Here is a 21492-nt window from a genome sequence, read left to right on the forward strand (position 1 = left end):
CATAAACGGTGCTGTAGTAGACATCCTAGTGCACCCTTACACGTCTGCACTTTCCAGAGGCTAGGCCTCAAACGTGTTTGCTGTGCCAAAGTAGATGTGGATATGCATGTTTTAAATATTAATAGCTCTTCCTACATAGCTTTCCTAGAGATATCTTAGTAACTGTATAGCTCTTTCCCATTGTCTTAAAGTGTAACCTTTGCCATCAACTTTCAAGGTTAGTCCCTTTTTCTCAAACAGTGACACATGACAGATCATTCTTAATGGCAAAAGCCACAGAGCTCTATTAAAATGGTAGAATGGTTAAACTGTTATGTATAAAAATCCTCTTGGAGGGAGTCTTATCATTGTTTTGTTTTCCAGTGATAGATAGGTTGAAGAATCCAGAAGATGGCTGTTTCTTGGATGGCTTGTTTTTTGGCACTCAGGCACCTTACTTAGTTTAATAGTATAACAAAGGCAATTTGGAAAGCCCGACGGTGCCTTGGGAGCTAGGAGAAAAGATCTAAGCTCTTGCCTGTAGAGCAACTCCTCACTTTGCATGTCTAGGTAAAGGTCTGGCCGGCATGGGTGTCTTTTATAAAGAAAGGTATGTTCTAAGGGTCACATACTTAGTATTTTTTCATAGAAGAAATTTGCAAGTTGACGTGCTTCTTCTTGCCCCTGAAATCAACCTCCCAATTCAGCGTTCCCCTTAGTTTACCACTAAACTCCTCACTGCAAATGAAAGTAACCTTGTGCCCTAGACCTGTCCAGGTATTGTCTGAAATGACAGTTGGAAAGTTTCTTTGAAGTTTCCTCTTCTATTTTAAAAGTGTATTCAGATTTTACGTTCTATTCCACAATGTATTTGTTTTTTTTGTTTTTTTTGTTTTTTTTTGCGGTACGCGGGCCTCTCACCTCTGTGGCCTCTCCCGTTGCGGAGCACAGGCTCCGGACGCGCAGGCTCAGCGGACGTGGCTCACAGGCCCAGCCGCTCCGCGGCACGTGGGAACTTCCCGGACCGGGGCACTAACCCGTGTCCCCTGCACTGGCAGGCGGACTCTCAACCACTGCGCCACCAGGGAAGCCCATGTATTTGTTTTAATATAAAAAATATTTGAAATGATTTGCCATCAGAAAAAGTTCAAATCTTTTTCCCTCCAAATTTTTTTGACAAAATTAATGCTTTTGTACACATTTATAACGTGCACGTAGTCCAGGGGCATTTATGTAAGTCTGCCAGTTTTGAAGCATAGCCCTAATTTATTACTTCTTCCTACAGGTTTATTTTGCATTTAAAAAAATTTATTTATTTATTTATTTATTCTTGGCTGCGTTGGGTCTTCGTTGCTGCGCGCGGGCTTTCTCTAGTTGTGGCGAGCGGGAGCTACTCTTCGTTGCGGTGCGCGGGCTTCTCATTGCAGTGGCTTCTCTTGTTGCTGAGCACGGGCTCTAGGCGCGCGGGCTTCAGTAGTTATGGCACGCAGGCTCAGTAGTTGTGGCTCACAGGCTCTAGAGTGCAGGCTCAGTAGTTGTAGCACATGGGCTTAGTTGCTCTGCAGCATATGGGGTCTTCCCGGACCAGGACTCGAACCCGTGTCCCCTGCATTGGCAGGCAGATTCTCAACCACTGTGCCACCAGGGAAGTCCTGGTGGGTGGATTCTTAACCACTGTGCCACCAGGGAAGTCCCGGTGGGTGGATTCTTAACCACTGTGCCACCAGGGAAGCCCTGCATTTTTTTTCATGACTTTGGCTCAGACTTTGCTCGTACCAGGGGAGTGCAGATTCCTGTTGTGCAAGCTGTTTTATATTGTTTCTTTCCTATTACTGTAGTTTCTATGAAAAAATTGGTGAAAATGTAAGAAGTGATACTTTAACCTTCTCATTTATGGTGTCTTTGTAGGAGGAGAGGGCAGTGAGAGATCGGAATCTCCTCCAGGTTCAAGACCACGATCAGCCCATCCCATGGAAAGTGCAGTTTAACTTGGGCAACAGCAGTCGGCCCAGCAACCAGTGCCGGAACTCCATTCAAGGGAAGCACCTCATCACGGATGAACTTGGTTAGTCTGGCTCCCTTCCTCTCCTGCAGTCCCTGGGCCATTCTAGGTTTTTAAATAGGGATTTTATATGCTGTCTTTCCCCCTCTCTTGCCCATTTCCAACACTTCTCACGTCTTTGTCTTTTATATCTGACTCATCATTCAAGGTTCCCCTCAACATCAGAGCAGCTTGGTTTGATAAGAGACACTCTCCAGAGTTAGAATTAGGGTTTTAGCATTTTATCATGTGTCAGCCCCTTGACTGCTTCCTGCCAGTCTCTTCCCAGCCCCAGTACTTTCAGATTTTAACAGTCTTTTTTTTTCTCATTTTGATGGTGAACTCTACAAGATAAACAGTTTTCCTTCTTGGTGACGTGAATTGTATCCACATAGTGTTGGCATTTAGGAAGAGAATGAATGCACTTGTTGACTGCATAATCTCAAATGAATTATAAACACTTCCATAATGTTTTGCTGTTACTATTAAAACATCAGTCTGTTTCTTTTTTGTTATAGTCACTAGTTTTATTTTTAGGTTCCACGTATAAGTGATAATCATACAATATCAAAGTATTTGTCTTCCTCTGTCTGACTTACTGCACTAAGTGTAATACCCTCCAAATTCATCCACATTGTTGCGAATGGCAAAATTTCATTCGTTTTATAGCGGCAAGATAGAGCTAGGGGATTAAGAGGTGCAAACGGCTGTGTATAAAATATAAGCTACCGAGGTATATCAAACAGCACAGGGAATATAGCCAATATTTTATAATAACTATAAACGGAGTATAACTTTTAAAAATTGTGAATCACTAAGTTGTCGCCTGAAACTTATGTAATATTGTAAATCAATGATATCTCAATTAAAAAAAACAATCTGTTTTGGTGCCTTCTCCCAGAGTTTTAGTGTATAAGAAAGGCGACTCCTGTGCTGGCGAGGCGTTTGGATTAGACAGCCGCTAGAGCTCTAACCACTCTAAGACTGGCCCAGTCCCCCAAGGAGAGACTCCTGGTAATGCTCTGCCTGCATTAATTTAGCCCTTACTACATGCTGAGCACTGGGCTAAAAGCTCTCCTTGAATAACATCTCATTTGATTGTTGTAGCAGTCCTGTGAGGTGTAGGTATTTCTGTCTTCACTTTGTAGTTGAAGATACAGGCACCAAGCGGTTCAGGAACCTGCCCAAGGTGGCAGGGGCTCTTTTACAAACCATAAACAGGATACCATTATCACGCCAAGAGAGTACCACTTTTCCCTAATGTCAGCTAGCCAAACAGTGGTCGGAGTTCCCCGATTGGTTTACAGATTGCTTATTCCCTTTTCACCTGGTGGTTTGCAATAATCTGGTTAGTCTGCAAGAGTAAAATTGGCTCTCTCTTAGAGAGTCTCAGAACAAATGGGTTATGAATGTCACAGTACTGAAATTGATACAGGTAACCTTGAATTAGAATTTTCATCGATACCTGATGAAGCCCAACAAAAGGAAGACACGTGCTATCTTCAAAATGAAACTGTAGTGCTTTTTATATATCTATATTTAAAGTTGGCAACCCCAGCAAAATAATTAAAAAAGAAAAAACTTTTCCAAAAAGATCTCAAAGGAATCAGAGCAGATGAGATTATTTGGGATTGAAGGAAGGAATCAGGAAAACCTCCCACCTAGATTAGAGGAGCTGGAAAATTTTGCACAAAAATGCACTGATGACTCAACAGTGCCCAGCTCTGTTTTTAAGATCACATTGAAAAAGCAGATTAAATTGGAAGTAACATTTGTTTTGCTTTGTTTTAACAGTAAAGTTTAGCGAAGGAAAGTTACTTCCATAAGATGACCCAGCTAGTCAGTCAGGGGCAGACCTAGGACTAAGACCAGGACTGAACTTGGAGTTCAGTGCTTTTTTCTTATAGGCTTTTGTTTATATGATACTCAGAAAGTGTGAAATCTTATGACTTGACTTTAATATTTAATATTAGTTATGAATGACAGTTTGTCCTTTTCTTTTGTCATAGCTAGCAAAAGAATGATTTCCCTCTGCTTAATTCAAGTGAGACAAAGACTCTCAGATTTCTTAAGTTCCAAGAACCAATCAAAAAAAATCCAAGAACCATAGGTTTTATTTTACCTCCATGAATGCAGGAGAGGAGATAAGCAGTGTAATAAATAAAACTTGCAGGAATTTTTGCCTTTTAGCAAGCATATGCCACCCCCACCAGTGTTGCCAGGGTGACACCTTATTCAGTAAGACAACCAGCAGAGTTACAAACTTTTCAAAGGTTAGAAGTTGGTTTCCCAGTCAGTAGCAGCACACTGAGGTTGTGATCTCACAGGACTCCTCATTGGAAATAATGTTTGCAGGAGTACATTTCTGATGCAAAAGGAAAAATCTTGATGGACTTTCACCAGAAGTTAGAAAGACCTGCCTGGTTTCAAAGCTAGATACTTGCAGTTTGTACTGGGGAAAAGCAGAAGGCCTGAGATGCTAACACGTATAACATGGGAAAGAGAAAAGGGCAGAAAGATCATTTCAACAAGTGTAATGTTTTACATCTTTCTGACACAGATCATGTGATAAGATGCTCTGTATTTATCATTTGGGGCAGAATTTTGAGGAACATGCTGGCTTATTCAGATTTTTAATTTATAACCCTTCTGAAGAAAGTGAGTAAGAATAGTTAGGAAGAATCCCAGAAACATTTAATGTGGCATTAAAATCATCCTGTCTTAATTTAGAAGACAAAAGGCATAGTTAAAACCACAACAGCAGCGATCTGGTTCTCATAGGCCTCACTTTCCCCAGTGTGACATGAGGGCCCTTCTGGTCCCTTCCACTCTTATTTTAATGGTGCCTCCTGCTTTTGCACAGACTTTGTTTTCTGGAGTAGTTTCTGAAAACAACCTCATGCTTCACGACGTCTCATTCTCTGAGGATTAAGAAGCTGGGGCATTTAGAATGGAATGATGTGAGGAACAGCTGCTTTGCACCTGTGTGCACCTGTGGGCCCGTGTGTGTACCTATGGGCCTGGGCCTGCACCTGGGAGTTTCCCATGGGCCACATGGTGTCCCTAATGGACTTATTCTTACATTTTTCTGTCCCACTCCCAGAAGGATATAGAGAAATGTGTATTTAGCAGCTATGAACAATAAATTAGCTTTTGTGAGGAGATTCTTTTCTTAAAGTTGAGTATGAATGAATGAACTAGGTTGGAGGGGGTGTGTTTAGATGACGAATGGAGGGAATTGGGAGGATTTTTCTTCCTTGGCTATTAGAGTACTCTCATTCCCTAATTCTGAGGGGTAGTTGAATCCCTGCAATGTATACTTAAAAGGAGCCTAAATCAGTTTATAAAGGTTAGGTGTGACTACTATTTTTAAAAAATCCTTCAAACTACTAAATAAATGGTAAGTATTTAAATGTAAAAAGTATATGTAGAGGTTTTTTGTTTGTATTAAATCTAAAAGGATCTCACTTTCAGGAGTGAAAACCTTGGTTTTTTCCTCTTTTCAGATTTTTCTTTGAAAAATAATGACATTTTTCCCCAGGCATAGATGAAAACTTGGCTTGCATAGGTTAGCACAGGAAAGCATAGGTGATGTGATGATGGCGTCAAATACGTGACAGCAGACTAAACGGTAATTTTAGGTAGATGAGGGTATATGTAGCCTACTTATAAAATGGGAGTCCATGTTTCCTGTAAACTGCCGCATGCAGGAAGCACGCTCTGATTAGACACTCGCTGATTCCAGGCTCTGTGGTCCTTAGGATGCCCCTGACTCCGGACTCCATCTTTATGTTCTTTGCATGCAGGACTTTCATTGCTGCCTCGTGATCGCCCCTGGTGGGCAGGTGGGGGGACTGCTGGGTTTATACTCAGGTTAGTCTCTGCCTTTCAGGTTACGTTTGTGAGAGGAAAGATTTGCTGGTAAATGGCTGCTGTAACGTCAACGTCCCTGGCGCAAAGCAGTACTGCTGTGATGGCTGCTTGTCCAATGGCTGCTGTAGCGCCTATGAGTACTGTGTCTCCTGCTGCCTGCAGCCCAACAAGGTATGGAGAGTTGCTCCTTGTGCTGCATCTCCTTTATTCTTTCCGCCTGCATTTCACGAGGAGCATTAGAATCTTCTTGTGAGATTCTTCTGGAAATAGAACTTAGAAGGGAACCTTGTCGGTGTCAGAAATGGCTGCTGTGAGGTAGCCTTTGTCTACAAGGAAAAGAGGTGGTTCCCAGTTCCTCCAGTGGTTCTTTGGCAGAATGGGCCATTGTATTCCTAATCAGATATCTAAAGAATAAAACATCAGCCCTCCTGCTCACTTGAGCTCCCCTCTCTCTCTCCTTGCCCTCCTCTTCCCCGTATCAGCAGTCTGTTAGTTTAGGAGAAATTTCCAAGGTTACCTTGTGCTTCTGAGTTTGGAATTTATTACAGGTACTGACTTTTGTTTCCATAGCAACTTCTCCTGGAGCGCTTCCTCAACCGGGCAGCTGTGGCATTCCAGAACCTCTTCATGGCAGTCGAAGATCACTTTGAATTGTGTTTGGCTAAATGCAGGACCTCATCCCAGGTCAGAAACTGTGATGCCTCTAGCTGGGGTATTTGCTGGTGGGAGTCAGGGTCTGCAGGAAAACTCGAAAGTATGCACTGGGGGCTTTTGGTCAGGTTATAATGGATAAGAGATTTAAACAAAGTTGTGTGGAGCTTTGGTGGATTGATAGTACATCATCCCTTGGTATCCGAGGGTGATTGGTTCCAGGACCCCAAATCCCTAAATGTTCATATAAAATGGCATAATATTTGCCTATTACCTACTTACATCCTCCCGTATGCTTTAAATCATCTCTAGATTACTTACAATAACTAATACAATGTAAATACCATGTTTTGCTTTTTGGAACTTCTTGGAGTTTTTTCAAATACTTCTGACCCATGGTTGGTCGAATCCACGGATGCGGAACCCGTGGTATGGAGGGCTAACTGTATTTAGAATGTGAACATGAGATTTATACAAGTTAGGGATCTAAAATATTTATATCAAATCAAGGTCTGACTAACTTGCATCTTCCCTATCTGATTAGCTTGTCTGTATTTTAAGTGGAAGCTTAAAATTATTTTTAAGTCTGGGTGGAGTCCTAATAGTCCAATTCCTGAGAGAAGTTCTCTCTTCCGTCTTTGACTGAACTTTAAGGCTTTCCAGCAACCACTCGTTTAGAGTGGGTACTAATTTATTCTGGGACAAAGTTGTGGTTTATTTTAGGATTCAAGGGGATGGGGCAGGTGGGTGTTGAAAAATACACAGGTAAATCTGTAGGTTGCCAAGCTCTCAGTACTTTTCAGCATGTTGTCATTAAATGCTTTGCTCTTGGGCACTAAACACGGCACCAGCTGCTGAAAGCGTCTGAACGTCTTTGCCTTTCCATCATTCTGCATCCTCTGCTCTCAGCCTTTGTGATCGGGCGGTTGTTGGAGCTCTCTTTGTAAAATCACCAGACGTGTTTGTCATACGGGCGCTCTTCCTCTGGCTTCCATCCATGGTGTCTGCAAGACTGTCCTGGCTCCGTCTGAGTTAAATGACTCATTTGTCATTCTCTGGAACTCTTGTACCCTTTGCCAGATTTCTGTAGTCTGCCTTTGGGTTTTACGCCACTCTTTATGTCTCTGGTCTGCTCTTAGAGCATTCAGCATCACTGGGTAAATGTTTCAGGGATTATAATGAACATTTGAAACATGAAGAAATTCCTGATGTCCTTGTTTTGCTGGAAGAGCTTTCCATTTGAATGGGCTTTAAAGGAAATGTGGAGGACGGCTGAACCCATGACTTACTTTGATTCATACTCTCGTTCTGAGAAATGTTAGAAAAGGCCAAGTATTTTCTTTCTTTAACTGATAAAACCCAGGAGTTATTTCCAAACTTGAGTGAAGATGCTAAAATTTCAGACTTTGCATTTTCATTGTAAAGAGACATTTACCAGTTGGCGATTTGCCTTTATAAGTGTCCCAAGAAAAAAGATTTGGCTGCATGTCTGTAAATTGGATTAATACTTACAATTTAGATGTTTAGCCTTGGTTTTAGGCTAATTAATGAATTCTAGACTAGCCAAAAACTCAAGTTGCTTGTATGAAAACAAATTGATGAAAAATTAGCCACCAAGGATGATTGTCTATGTTAAATCACACTTTGCTTGGCCAGATGAAGCTTGTGTGGTACTGTGGGATTCGGCTTGTGTACCAGCCCTTAGGTACATAAAACTTGATGAAAGCAATTTGAAGTGCATCTCCTTCATCTCTGCAGGGTTCAGTGCCGGGGACTGAATTCCTTTGAAGCACGGGGTGCACAACACCCATTGGATCTTAATCTGACTTAAAATACTTTGAGGAAAATTTTTTGTCTCAAGTTATCCTAGTCACAGCTAGGTTGTTAAAAAAAAAACAAACAACTCACTAGTGTGCATAAAAGAAACAGTCCTGTGGTGACACTATGCCCATTTTCATGCCCTTCATTGGCATTCTGTGCTGAGCATCTGCCTTTGCTCCAGAAAGTGCCCTGGACCCTTTTGGTGACATTTGGAGATGGACTCACCCGGGCTCCTGCAGGGAGCGTCTGCCGGACGCCGTCCTGCTCTCTCTCATAGCGCTCTTCTCTTCCCTTTTGCCAACAGAGCGTGCAGCATGAGAACACCTATAGGGATCCCATAGCAAAGTACTGCTACGGAGAGAGCCCTCCCGAGCTCTTCCCCGCGTGACGGTGAGGGAGACTCAACCCACTGGGAGGATGTGCTGCTGAAGAACTTGTAGCCTGAAGCCCTTCTCTGGTCTTCAGGAGAAGACTTGACCTTGACCACTTCTTATGTTGTGCTCTTTGGCCTCACTCGCCCCCGGGCTTACCAGATGGACTTGTTCCGTAAAGCAGTTGGAAATGCCAGCCAGCGGGTTACATTCAAGAAAGACAAGACTGTGGGCGACCTGGTGAAGGTATCAGCACTCTGAGTGCCTCTGCTCTGCGGCTGCTCGGGGACCTGTGGGCATCTGTGTGTGTTCTCCCCGGGCCCTTCACTGTAAAGTTATTTATTGGACTTCTTCAGAGTAGTGGGAAAATTCTCATGTTTCCTATAGGAAAATTCCTTGATAGTTGAGTATATTCAAGGAGATTGTTCTTGTTGTTTTCTTGTGTTCTTGAGTTTCAAGAGTGAGATCGACCCTTCACCCAGATAAAATGTTTGGTCTCTTAGAACATGCATGTTCTCTCGAGGTGGTTTGTTCTTGGTTTTGTTTTAACAGCATCTTCAAGAGTGGGCCCTGAACACCGTGTCCTGACATCTAAAATTGTCTAGAAACTCAAATGCTGTTCCCTTCTCATCCTGTGCCAACTTTCTAGCAGCTGGCACCATGTGCTCTCAAGTTTTTTCCTAGTAGTATTTGGATATGCTTTTTTAACTATGTGCATGCACCATTTTAACCAGAAATTCTGCCTTGTTGTCCTGGAGGGTTCTGTTCTTGTTTCCACTGCCCCTGTTGAAATGACTGGTCTGCTCAGCCGTGGGACAGTGGGAGCCTCAGGAAAGTCATCTGCTGGGCGGCCGCCTCCTCTTCTGTCATGAAAACCCCATCTTAAGGTGATTCCTCAGTGGAGATACATCTCGCAACTGACTGTAAGTGGTCGTCCTTTATCGCTTTCGGCTTCGGGAGATGTAATAGGTACAGACATTTGGTTTCCCCGTGATTTACAAAGAAGAACAAAACTCAAGTTTCTGTCAGGGTGCCCTAAGAGACTCACATCTACCCTCTGTGGACATTGGATGTGCAGGCTGCTGGTCCACATGCTGGAGGCGTCCTGTGTTTCTAATATGACACTAACCCTCTCTGGTCAAGGCTGAGAGTATTTGGTCCTCAGATCAAGACGTCGTGCCCCTCTTTGCTCTCCGGAGTCACATTACCGCACACTGTTCTTTCCCAGAGCCCCTCACTAACCCTGGTATTGGGCAAGGTCTTCCTTGTTCTTTTTCGGTTGTTCAGCGGTTGCCCTCAGAGCAGAGCACGAGCTTTACAGCCCGCTTTCAGCATTTTTATTTCAGTGGAGCTTTTTCCTTGGGCCATGTTTGCCTTCCTGTATGTTTCTGCAGTCTATTCAATGGAATAATTTCCCTTAACTCCCTCCTGTTACTTACACTTATCTTTCCAAAGTAGTTTGTCTCCCTAAGTCAACTTTCTTAGAGGGTGAACTGTCTGGCAGTTGTTTTTAATGTTAGATCCCAGGAAATTATTCATTTTGCATCAGGTTTTTCAGATTCTGTGTGTGTTCACTGGTGCTAAATCAGACTGTGTGTGAAAGTAATGGACACGTCTGCCCGTTTCACCAGCTCATTACTTGTGGTAACTCAGTCTGTCTCCTGGTAGTTGTCACTGACCAGCGTCTCCTTTGAGCTTATTTGAACCCTTGGGCAATAACGTAGATTTACTGTGAAAACAGTTTATATCAAAGGTCAGCCATACCTGTTTATTCTGTATTTGAATATTGGCGAGCACGTTTTGCATTTTCACTGCTTTCACAGCCTCTGCAGCTTAGGTAGAGAATTAAGCTCGTTTGTTCCCACCTCGTAGATGAGGAAGTGGAGTGAAGTGACTTCCCTGGGCCCCATGGCGGAACCAAAACAGGACCTTCATCTCCGGCGCCGGGTCCACTGTCCTTCCCACCACCCCTCGCCAGCTCCAACGCTGACTCATCTGTAAACACTGCTCTGAGAGCATACAGATCTTGGTTGTCCAGGCCAGCAGAGGGGAGAGGTGGTATAAGTAACCAAATTGGGTCAATAATCCAAAGATCATTTTCATTCAGCCCTGGAGTATGTTTTTCTCTACTCCTAAGAGGCATGTTCGCTGTTTTGGAAAGTCACGGTACTGCAGACTCTGTAATGAAGCCACCCAAGGACGTGGAACATCATGGGCCTCCCCAGGCTTCTAGCCTGGACCCCTCCCTGCTCCCCTCTCTGGTTTATTTCTGGTTCCTTCGACTGAAGGTTTTCAGAATTAGGGACCTTGTCGTAGTTTTGTATGCCCAGAGCTTAGCAAAGTGCATGATACACATCGGATTTTAAGAGAAGATCAGAGAAGGAATGAAAACACCTTTAGTTTAGAAGAAAATTTTTTTGTTATGTTTGGGGTGAAAGGTAATTGGGTAATTCAAAGCATTTCCCTCAGTTGTGAATCTTAATTGCCATGCTCGTTGCTGGAGCAATAAAGATAAGATACATTCTAACAGGGAAAGAAGCATTCTGTAGAAAAAGGCACTGCCTCCATAGGGCCTGGGACTTGGGGTGGCCCTGGATCTGGCGACGCTGGGGCTGGCGTTGAAGGGCGAGCTCAGCAGCTCTTGGAAAAGCGGGGGTAAGATTTTAGAGCAGGGTTTGCAGTTTTTGGCCTGCTCCCGGAGCTGACTTGGAGGCTGTCCAGGGAGTGCCTCAGTTGGTGAGGCTGCAAAGGCGCTGTGGGAGCTGTGTGCAAGGTTTCGAGCAAGCTGTTCCCATCGTTGGTATTTGCAGGTAGATTGTAAATGAACAGAGATGTTGCTTATTTAGTCTACTTTTTTTTTTTTTTTAAATGGTTATTGGAGTGTAGTTGCTTTACTCTGTTGTGTTAGTTTCTACTGTTATTTAGTCTACTCTTCACAGGCTGGAGAGAATTCGGCCTCGCAGTCAGTAACTCCTTCTTATTAAGGCATGGCCTTGGGTAGTCTTTCCTCTTGAGTCCCAGGCCCTGCTCTGTGATATGGGATTGCATCTGCTCCTCGTGGGGTGGTTGTTAGGTGTTGGAGTGAGTAAAGGCCCAGTGCTGGGCATGACGTCCACATCTGCAGTCCAGTGGGGGTCTGACATCACGTAGTTGGCAAGGCGGGGATGGGTGGGCCGCTTGGGTGGAAGGGTGACAACTACAAAGTTCTAGGTATTATTTTTACTACTACTTTTAGAAGAACTCTTGCTAAAGATAATTTTTAAAATGCAGATAATATCAAGATGAAAGTAATAATGACCTAAAATCATGCAACCTAGAGATCAGCCCTTTTTTTTTCTCTTTCCCTCATGACTTTCTAGGCAGATATGAGAATACTTTTTCTTCTTGAAAGCAATCCTCTGATGGACATCCTTTTCTATGTGACATATAGGCCTATCTAATAATTTTTAGTGACCACCTGGTGTCAGTTTCATGGATATACCGTAATGTTATTAATCCCTGCTGAGGTCATTTAGCTTATTACTGTTTTTTTTTTTCTTTTTTGGCTGCTACAAGTAATGCACTGATGATATGCTTTCACATACATGTTTGTATGTTTATTTGAGAATGATTTTCACCAATTTATACTCCCACCTAAACTATGTGGGGAGTGAGATTTCCCCAGTGGTCAGTGGTAAAGCATCCGCCTTACAATGCAGGGGAAGCAGGTTTGATCCCTGGTCAGGGAACTAAGATCCCACATGCCGTGGGGCAACTAAGCCCGCGCGCCACAACTACTGAGCTCGCAAGCCTCAACTAAAGAGCCTGCGTGCCGCAAACTACAGAGCCCACACGCCCTGGAGCCTGCACGCCACAACTAGAGAAGAGAAAACCCACACGCCACTACTAGAGAGAAGCCTGCGCACCACAACAAAAGATCCCATGTGCCACAACTATAGAGAAGTGAAAACCTGCACGCCACTACTAGAGAGAAGCCCACGCACCACAACAAAAGATCCCATGTGCCACAACTAAGACCTGACACAGCCAAAAATAAATAAAATAAATTAAGTATGCGGGGAGTGTCTTTTGTCATATACCTAAGAACCCCTTGGTATCATTTTTTAACTCTTTTTGCTAATGGACCTCTATGTTCTAATTGATATTTAATTTCTTCCCATATTTTGATTGGGTGTTTATCTTTCACATGTGGTAAACTGCTCTTCTTGACCTTGGCCAGTTTTTCTTTTGTTGGTCTTTTTCTTACAGAGCGTTCTTCACTGAAGGAGGCCTTAAACCCCTTTTCTTGTTTTTTTCGACCCTGCATTACTCAGAATCAAGTGGCTCACTTGTTAACTAACTTTTCCAGTTGAGATCGGCCAGCAAATGGGGGCAGTTTTGCCCCCAGGGAACAGTTGGCAACGTCTGAGACATTCTTATCACAACAGAGGGCAGGCGGTATGTGTAGTGGGTGGAGCCCACCACTGCCCCCACGACATAGAGTCATCCAGCTCCACGCATCAGCAGTGCAGGCCGAGGCAGAGAGGTCCTACTCTCGGGTCACATTTTACCCGCTTCGGTTAAACAGAAAAACTACCAGGAGCTGAGAGCGGACTTGATTATTTCGCTGCCCTTGCCTTCTGCCGTGAGCAAGTGCTGCTGATTAAATTACCCTGGAATCCCATAGGACGTGCTGCTTCCTCCCTGGTCTCTACCAGCCCAGTGCTGCCTCCAGGAATGGCATTGTTACTCTGCGGCGGCATCCCTCGCGCACTGACATAGTCCAAGTGCAGACACCTCCCGTGGGCAGAATGACCAGGTTTACAGAGAGCCCCCTCCCCTCCTGGCAGATCTGCCCTCCCCATCCCCCTACAGTAGCTCTTTGCAAGGAGGGCCTTTGGGGGTGGGGCAAGGGGAAATGAGTCACTACAGATTCCATTCGGAAAACTGGTCATTCTACTCTAAAAAGGTACCACATAAGTAAGTAGTAATAATTAAAAGAAAAAAAAATCCAGTGGGATTGTGAGAGTTCTTTCCTACACAGCACTTTTCCGGACTCTGTGGCATCAGTGCATTGCCTTCCGGGCCCTTTGCCTGTGTGGACTCTTGTTGCGTAGTGTGTTGTCATGGTGTGAGGACAGTTTTGGGTACCGGGATCCCCGTTTTCGCTCAGTCACATGTTTGCAACATTCAGTGTCCAGTCAGCTTACACAGACATGAAGAGGAACAGGTGGCCCCCCAGGGCCTGAGTGGGGAACAACAGGGGTTGTGTTTGTGCGGCCGACTCCGTGTCCCGGCAGCCCCTCGCCATGTACCTTCAATTGTACAACTCGATTCATGTTTGCTGTTAGAGCTGAACTGCTGGACTTTTTAAAAATAGAAGTACAGCCTTTGATATTATAACAAACAAAACAACTGGCCAGTTAAAACCAGCGGGCCCTGCAGTCAGTCAAATGTTTGGATAGGGGTCCAGCTGTATTGTTTCTCAGGAGCGCACAGTCTGTGGGCTCGGAGGAACCAAAACATATCACTGCTAGAAATGCATTTTGTTTCTAAGTGGGTACTTTCCAAGTTTTTGGTAGGGTCAGTAGTTCCTCAGGTCTTTGGACTTTCTAAATTCATACATTTTTTTATGCAGCATAGAGTAGGCAAGCTCTGGTTAGCTTACATCTGGTTATCAAAATCAGAAGTGTTTGCTAAATGAGAAAAAGTGGGGTTGGCTATCAGTTAAATTCAAGATTTCAGACTATGTTGGTCACATGTCACTATTAGGAGGAGTGTGTGTGTGTTTATAAGTGTAACAGCAGAAGTCTGTGAGTAGCGTCCTAATTTTACTGATGAGAGCACAGGCATTAATGACCTTGAGTAAATTAACCTCTTCTGGCTTTGGTTTCCTCATTTGTCAAAGGACGGTGATTGCTAAGGTGTCTTGCAGATCCAAAATTCTGATTTTTGTGCCAAAGATCCTGCCGCGTGTTAAAGTAAGACCAGAGCCCAGCAACTTGGTCCGTGGCTTTGATTTTCACTGGGTAAGTGGAGACCAGTCATCTGGAGCGTTTTCTTCAAATCAGGGCTTCCCCTTCTCTCTTGAAGATTTCAACTGGGGCTCACCATTTTTTGCCTTTTTCTCCTCAGATTTTTTTTTTTTTTTTTTTCTTTTTGCGGTATGCGGGCCTCTCACTGTTGTGGCCTCTCCCGTTGCGGAGCACAGGCTCCGGATGCGCAGGCCCAGCGGCCATGGCTCACGGGCCCAGCCGCTCCGCGGCATATGGGATCCTCCCAGACCGGGGCACGAACCCGTATCCCCTGCATCGGCAGGCGGACTCTCAACCACTGCGCCACCAGGGAGGCCCTCTCCTCAGATTTTAAATAGAGACCATATTCTTCTCTGCTGGGACCAACTTATTATGTATTGCTGCTCTGCACCTGTGAAGACAGCTGCTGTGTTTTCCATCATAAAAACAGCTGCCTTTTGGCAGGGAAGCCCAGAATGTGCTATGTAGCTATACCTTAATACAGTGCTAAAGTATTTAGGCATGCTTAACCTGAGATGCTCAGAGCATCTTGGAATTCCTATTAAGGGCTTCTGTAGTCATCGCTCAGTAAAAGGTTTCCCTTTCATTTCTTTCGTGATTACTAGGCAGAAACCTGAAAATGTAGGGAATTACATTTTAAAATATAGAAAATTACAAAGATACTAAATTGTGCCACAATAGTCAGATCCCCAGCCCCCAAAGATAACCACTAATTAAAGTTTTTATGTAAAGTTATCTTCTTTTCATACATGAATGTGTATTTTGTGTTAGTACATAAACAAAGGTAGGATCCTGCTGTACATAATATTTTAAAACAATTCTTGTTGTGTTGGCTTAACCCAACTATAGCTAATTAATTTACAGAGCGGGAAAAGTACACATTTTATTTTATTTTAAAAATTTTTATTTTTTAATTTTTATTTATTTATTTTTTTAAAAGTACACATTTTAATTGAGTCATCTGGCCTCTAAAATAAAGCCAGGGTAGGATTGAAAGCCCTTTTAGAAATGCATACAAGTTTGTCATTGCATTTCTGCATCCCTTTTCTGTCTGATTTTTACGTAGTGGGGAGACAAGTCTTTGTGTTCTTCACAAATAAGTTACAGACATTCTATTTCAGCCAGAGTTGACTTGCAGGAAATGTGCTGAGGTCAAAGCCTGTCATGGCAGAATCCCACTTTCCTGAGAGAGCTAAGAGAAAAAGATGGGGGGGGGGCCCACTCTGAATCTCTGAAGTATGTCATTCATTTCAGTGAATCACTAACTGCAGAATTAAAAAAATTAAAAAATATATAAAATGGCTGGGAAGGACACATGGGGACCGTCTTTCTGGATGTCTAGTTTGGGGAAAGGATGAGCTGAGCTCAAAGCAGCCAAGTTTCCCCAAAAGCCAACTCTGCTTTGTCAAGTTTGTGGCCCATATGATGGTTTTTGAGGGCAGGAGGATGTCATTTTCTAAAGATGTTCCCAGATGCTCCGTGGGCTGCTATTTGGAGCTGGAATCTTCTCTGCTCACCTCCATAGTCTCAGAGGCCTAGAGTCCCCCACGCCACCGGCACGTGCTGGACTCAGTTTCTCTCGGGAGGTTTTTGTCTGGGCAGCAATCCAGGGCGTGCTCCGAGAGCTCAGGCACTGACACCCGTGCCCCTCCTGAGCTTTTCCTGCAGCCTGCTGAGTGCCAGCTTGGAGGCCTGAGATAAATAGTCTTGCAGCTGCTTAGCCGTCAGCCGGGCTCATTTATCTGACACAAATAAGCTCATTGACCTGATTTAGTGCAGGGAGGAACTACGGAGTCAAGTCCAATATGATCTTAAAGCCCTGTCTTTTCACCGCAGCCTTTTCAGACCTTCAGGGATGGCCACTGAATTAAACCATGGTCGTGGGCACTCTTTCAAGGAAAGAAGGAGGAAGAGAGATAGGAGGAAGGGGAGAGGAGAGAAGAAGGAGGTGCCAGGGGCACAAAGAGCAGTTGCTTTCTGTGCCACTTGGTGGCACCAATTCCTTAGGTTTTCTGTCCTCAGCATAGTCCTTGTCGGGAGACTGTGGGACCTGTGCCTGAGTGGATTCCCTCTCCCTAAGACAATGAAGGACCATCTGGTAGTGACGACAAACCAAGACTCTTTCCCGGGGCCTGTCGATTTTGTGCACAGGGACTCAGGGGAGTATCCATTGCAAGGAGAAGGAAATAGATCTGCTGCTGGTGCCCTCGAAGCCCCCAGGCTTAACTCAGTGCCCGTGACTGCCCCCTTCTTCCTCCTCTCCCGTTCACCAAGGCAAAATGTACAATAGTCTCTTGACCATTCCTACCCAGACAAAAAACATTTGCACCATCACTTTCACACGGCACTGTCTTCTGAGGCCGGTATTCTTTCTCATCTTCATTTTAAGAACAAGGCTCTGATGCTCAGGTTAAATTTTGCCTCAGGTTATACTGTTAGATGCCAACTTCAGAGCCCTGGAAGGTGCATGCGGGCCCAGCCTAGGAACACTGTGATAGCAGCGACTGTCTTCCTGTCATTTCTGGCGCTAAAGGCCTCTTATTTAATCCTAACAACCACGCCTATGAGATAGTAGGTCTTTTTATCCTCATTCTAAAGAAACGAACTCAGATTAATTTCTTTGCGTAGGGGAACACTGTCTTAGTGGTTTAAACCAGGATAGTGACGGAACCCAGATCTTTTTTTTGCTCTTGGACCTGGACTTTTAGCCCCTGAACTTTTAGCCCAGTAAGTGCCATACTGGGCTCTGAGCTCTGAGCAGGAGGCCCTAGATGAAGGAGGGGTTATTTGCTCTGAAGCTTGCTGTTTGACCTTGGGTTTGGATCATCCTTGACTTAAGCAGAATGTTTCAGCTCGCTGCTAGTCCTGCCAGGAAGGGTTTTTGAATAATGCATTGAAAGGGGATCTTAGCCTTTCAGCACAACCCAGGTGAGAGGGCTCTATCTTAACATTCTTTTTCCCACTGAGCAGAGTCCTTATAATGGGCTGAATTGTCTCCTTCCAAAATCCATATGCTGAATTCCCAACCCCAGTGCATCAGAATGTAACCTATTTAGAGAAAAGGCCTTTGAAGAGGTGATTAAGTTAAAGTGAAGCTGTGAGGGTGGCTTCTAATCTAATAGCACTGTGTCCTTCTATGAAGAAGGAGAGACACCAGGGCTTCAAGAAGGCAGCCGACTGCAAGCCAAGGAGGGCCTCAGGAGAAACAAACCTACTGACACCTTGATCTTGGACTTCCAGCCTCCAGAACTGCGAGAGAATAAATTCCTGCCGTTTAAGCTCCCCAGTCTGTGGTATTTTGTTATGACAGCCCTCACTGACTGATAAAATCCTTGAAGGAAATGATGCTGAGTTACTACGCAAACGCGAAGGACAGCACGGGGTAGGGAGCAACACTGAGCTGCGTTGCCGGAGTCATCTTGGCTCCAGTGTGTCTCTTCTTTTCTGGGCCTGTTTGCCCATCTGTGAAAGTGTACATGGGAGCACGTATGAGGGTCCTTCCAGCCCTGCCATTCCAGGATTCTAGTTGGTAGCTTCAAGACCTGGAAAGTGCTGCTTTGAACCCGTGGTGTTTAACTGCAGGGAGATTTTGCCCCCCAGGGGACATAAGCCAATGTGTGAAGACAGTTTTGATTGTCACGAAGTGTGTGTATAGAAGTACTGTGGGCCTCTAATTGAGGCACAGCCCCCACTGTCCACAGTGTTGAGGTGGAGAAACCCTGGGTTAAACTTTTTTGCCCCTTGAATGGTGATGATGTGGAATTGCCAGCCCCAGTCATTCATTCAGCATGTATTTACTTGGCATTTACTGTGTGCTTAGCTCTGTGCTAGGGAGTACAGAGAGCTGGAAGACAGTCTTCTGGAATTTCAAATCGAGTTGATCCTGAGCCTCTGGTTTTGGGAACGTAGTGGTGTCGATGCTACCGTCCCCCTTAGGATAAACTGTCACTTTGGGTTTCCAGAGAAAGTCTTTTATGCTTGGACATCCAGGAACCATTTATTTAGTCCCACCTCATTCATAGGCCTACACTAGTATAGCTTGTTTCTTTTCAAAAAGGATTTGAGGAAACTGTATTTGTATGTAGTACTGATGAATAAAACAGATTAAATTAGAACCAGTTTAAAGGAGAATATGCCCGCAGTCAGTTGTGAGACAGCAACGCAGCGATGCATGTACACAGACATGCACGTTTCTACGTGTTCTGAAGTATAAAGTGACATGTTGCATTATAGAAAATCAGAGAAGAGAATAAAAGCTTTCGTAATCTTTCCATTTGTAGATAACCACTATTTGGTGTGCATCTCTTTTCATACACATGCACATATATTCATATATTTAACAAAAAAGAAAATTGTGATCCTGTTTTACCATTCTGTAACCAAATGAATGACCCTCGAATGGGGCTTTGACATCTGATTTGGTGATCACAAGGCAGAGAAAGTGGCCTGCGTGCCAGGCTGGCTGTGGAGTTACAGAACCAAGGTCACTGCCCACCAAGAATGCATGGATTCAGGGAGGTGGGTGAAGGCCCACATTTCATTTCACAACTTCAGGGGGCATCATTCATCTGGTAACAAAGAGAATGGCGTGTTCCACGCCACCCCTTGCCCCTCTCCCGTTGTGTGACCCAGCAGCCCTAGAACTCTATTTTTTGTAGCAGCTTTGTTGATAATACAATTCGCTTACCATTCAGTTCACCCATTTAAAGTGTACACTTCAGTGATTTTAGTATATTCACAGAATTGTGCAACCATCACCACAATCAATTTTAGAACATTTTCCTCACCCCAGAAGGAAGTCCCATACCCATTAGCTATCGCCTTCCCATTTCCCCCCAATCCTTCCAGCCCTAGATGACCACTAATCTACTTTCTGTCTGTAGATTTGCCTATTCTGGACATTTCATATAAATATAATCATACAATATGTGATCTTTTGTGACTGGCTCCTTTCACAAACATGAAAGCACCATGTTTTCATGGTTTGTCCAATTATAGCATGTATCAGTACTTTGTTCTTTTTTAAAAATTTATTCTTTGAGATATTCATACACCATACAGTTCACCCTTTTTAAGTGTACAGTTCAGTAATTTTTCCTATTCACCAAGTTATGCAGACACTACCACTAATTCCAGAACATTTTCATCTCCCCAAAAGAAACCCCATACCTGTTGGCAGTCACTCCTCACTCTTCCTCCCTGCCAGTCTGTGGCAACAATTAATTTACCTTCTGTCTCTACGGATTGACCTGTTATGGATATTTCATATAAATAGAATCATACAGTATGTAGTCTCTTTTTACTAACTTCTTTCACTTAGCATGTTTTCAAAGTTCACTCATGTTATAGCATGTCTCAGTACTTCATTGCTTTTTATGGCTAAATAGTATACCATCATGAATAGACCACATTTGCTTATCCATTCATCAGTGGATGGGCATTTGGGTTGTTTCCATTTTTTGGTTATTGTGGATAACGTTGCTGTGAACATTTGTGTATAAGTTTTGTGCGGACATACACTTTCTGTTCTAGGCATATACCTAGAAGTGGAATTACTGGGTTATATGGTAACTCTATGTTTCATCTTTTGAGGAACTGCCAGACTGTTTTCCAAAGCAGTTGTACCATTTCGCATTCCCACCAGCAGTGTATGAGGATTCCAGTTACTCCATGTCCTTGCTAAGACTTGTCATTGTCTGTCCTTTTGATTGCAGCCATCCTAGTGATGATGAAGTGGTATCTCATTGTGGCTTTTGACTTAGCATATCCCTGATAGCTAATGATGTTGAACACCTCTTCGTGTACTTAGTGGCCACGTGGACATCTTCTTTAGACAGATGTCTGTCCTAATTCTTTGCCCATTTTAAAACTGAGTTGTCTTTTTATTCTTGAATTGTTTGAGCTCTTTGGATATGAGCCCCTTATCGGGTTCATGATTTGCAAACATTTCTCCCATTCTGTGGGTTGACATTTCACTTTCTTTATGGTGTTCTTTAAAGCATAAAAGTTGTAATTTTGATGAAGTTCAATTTAACTGATTTTTCTTTGGTTGCTTGTGCTTTTGGTGTCATGTCTAATACCACTTGATTTGTAATGAATGATAATATTCCTTGGAATAGATATAACATAAAGGGATAATTATTTGATACTAACTTGCATAATGTTTTAATGCCCTTATCCCTACCTCCATCCCCAATAACTTTATTCTGGTGATATCTGGAGTTAGACCTCAAGCCTTTTGCAAATTTCATCAGATCCCTGTAGCCTTTGTAAACACATCATTGTTCCTCCTGTCTCTTTTTCTCCCCTGGAATGTGCTTAACGACGCCCAGACCTCTGCAGTGCAACTGACAAAGTGCACAAGTCTCCAAGCAGCACAACTTCAGGTGCCCTTTGTCCCTGTGATTCCATCACCAACGTTGCACTAATGCAACCTTGTGGGACCACGTCGCCATCTTCTGGCAAAGATGGGAAAGTGCAATGCCAGGAACTTGAACGTTCTGTGGAAGGTCTTTTCCTTTTTTCCCTTCTCTGTGGTAGATTGTCAGGTACCAACTAATTGTTTTCATTCTGACCTACTTCTGTTGCTTTAAAAGGTTCTTCCACCTTTGGAAGTAGCGTTTAAAGATTCAACAACCACTTATGAAAACCAAATCTGTTTTCTATAAGACGGGGAAGCTTGTGTGTTTCTCATTGTACAGGCAGTTCCTGGTGTGTGAAACATTTCATCATTGAGTAGGAA

At 43.7% G+C, this 21492-nt stretch overlaps 1 protein-coding gene across 12 annotated transcripts in view; it reads left to right on the plus strand.

Annotated features, from left to right (window-relative positions):
* Positions 1 to 21492, plus strand: part of SPRING1 (SREBF pathway regulator in golgi 1) — a 223297-nt gene that overhangs the window by 8273 nt on the left and 193532 nt on the right. For 6 of the 12 annotated variants that reach the window (XM_082640491.1, XM_082640487.1, XM_082640494.1 and 3 more), the window contains exons 2-4: positions 1888 to 2044; positions 5913 to 6064; positions 6464 to 6577. In XM_082640491.1, coding sequence (XP_082496617.1) covers positions 1888 to 2044; positions 5913 to 6064; positions 6464 to 6577 — 423 coding nt within the window. Of the gene's footprint in view, positions 1 to 1887; positions 2045 to 5912; positions 6065 to 6463; positions 6578 to 8669; positions 13588 to 21492 lie in introns of those variants that run through there. The other 6 variants (XM_082640496.1, XM_082640493.1, XR_014295720.1 and 3 more) reach the window with 5 other exon arrangements.

Source organism: Mesoplodon mirus, assembly GCF_964341445.2.
Source record: "Mesoplodon mirus genome assembly, chromosome: 13".
NCBI classification, from domain to species: Eukaryota; Metazoa; Chordata; class Mammalia; order Artiodactyla; family Ziphiidae; genus Mesoplodon; species Mesoplodon mirus.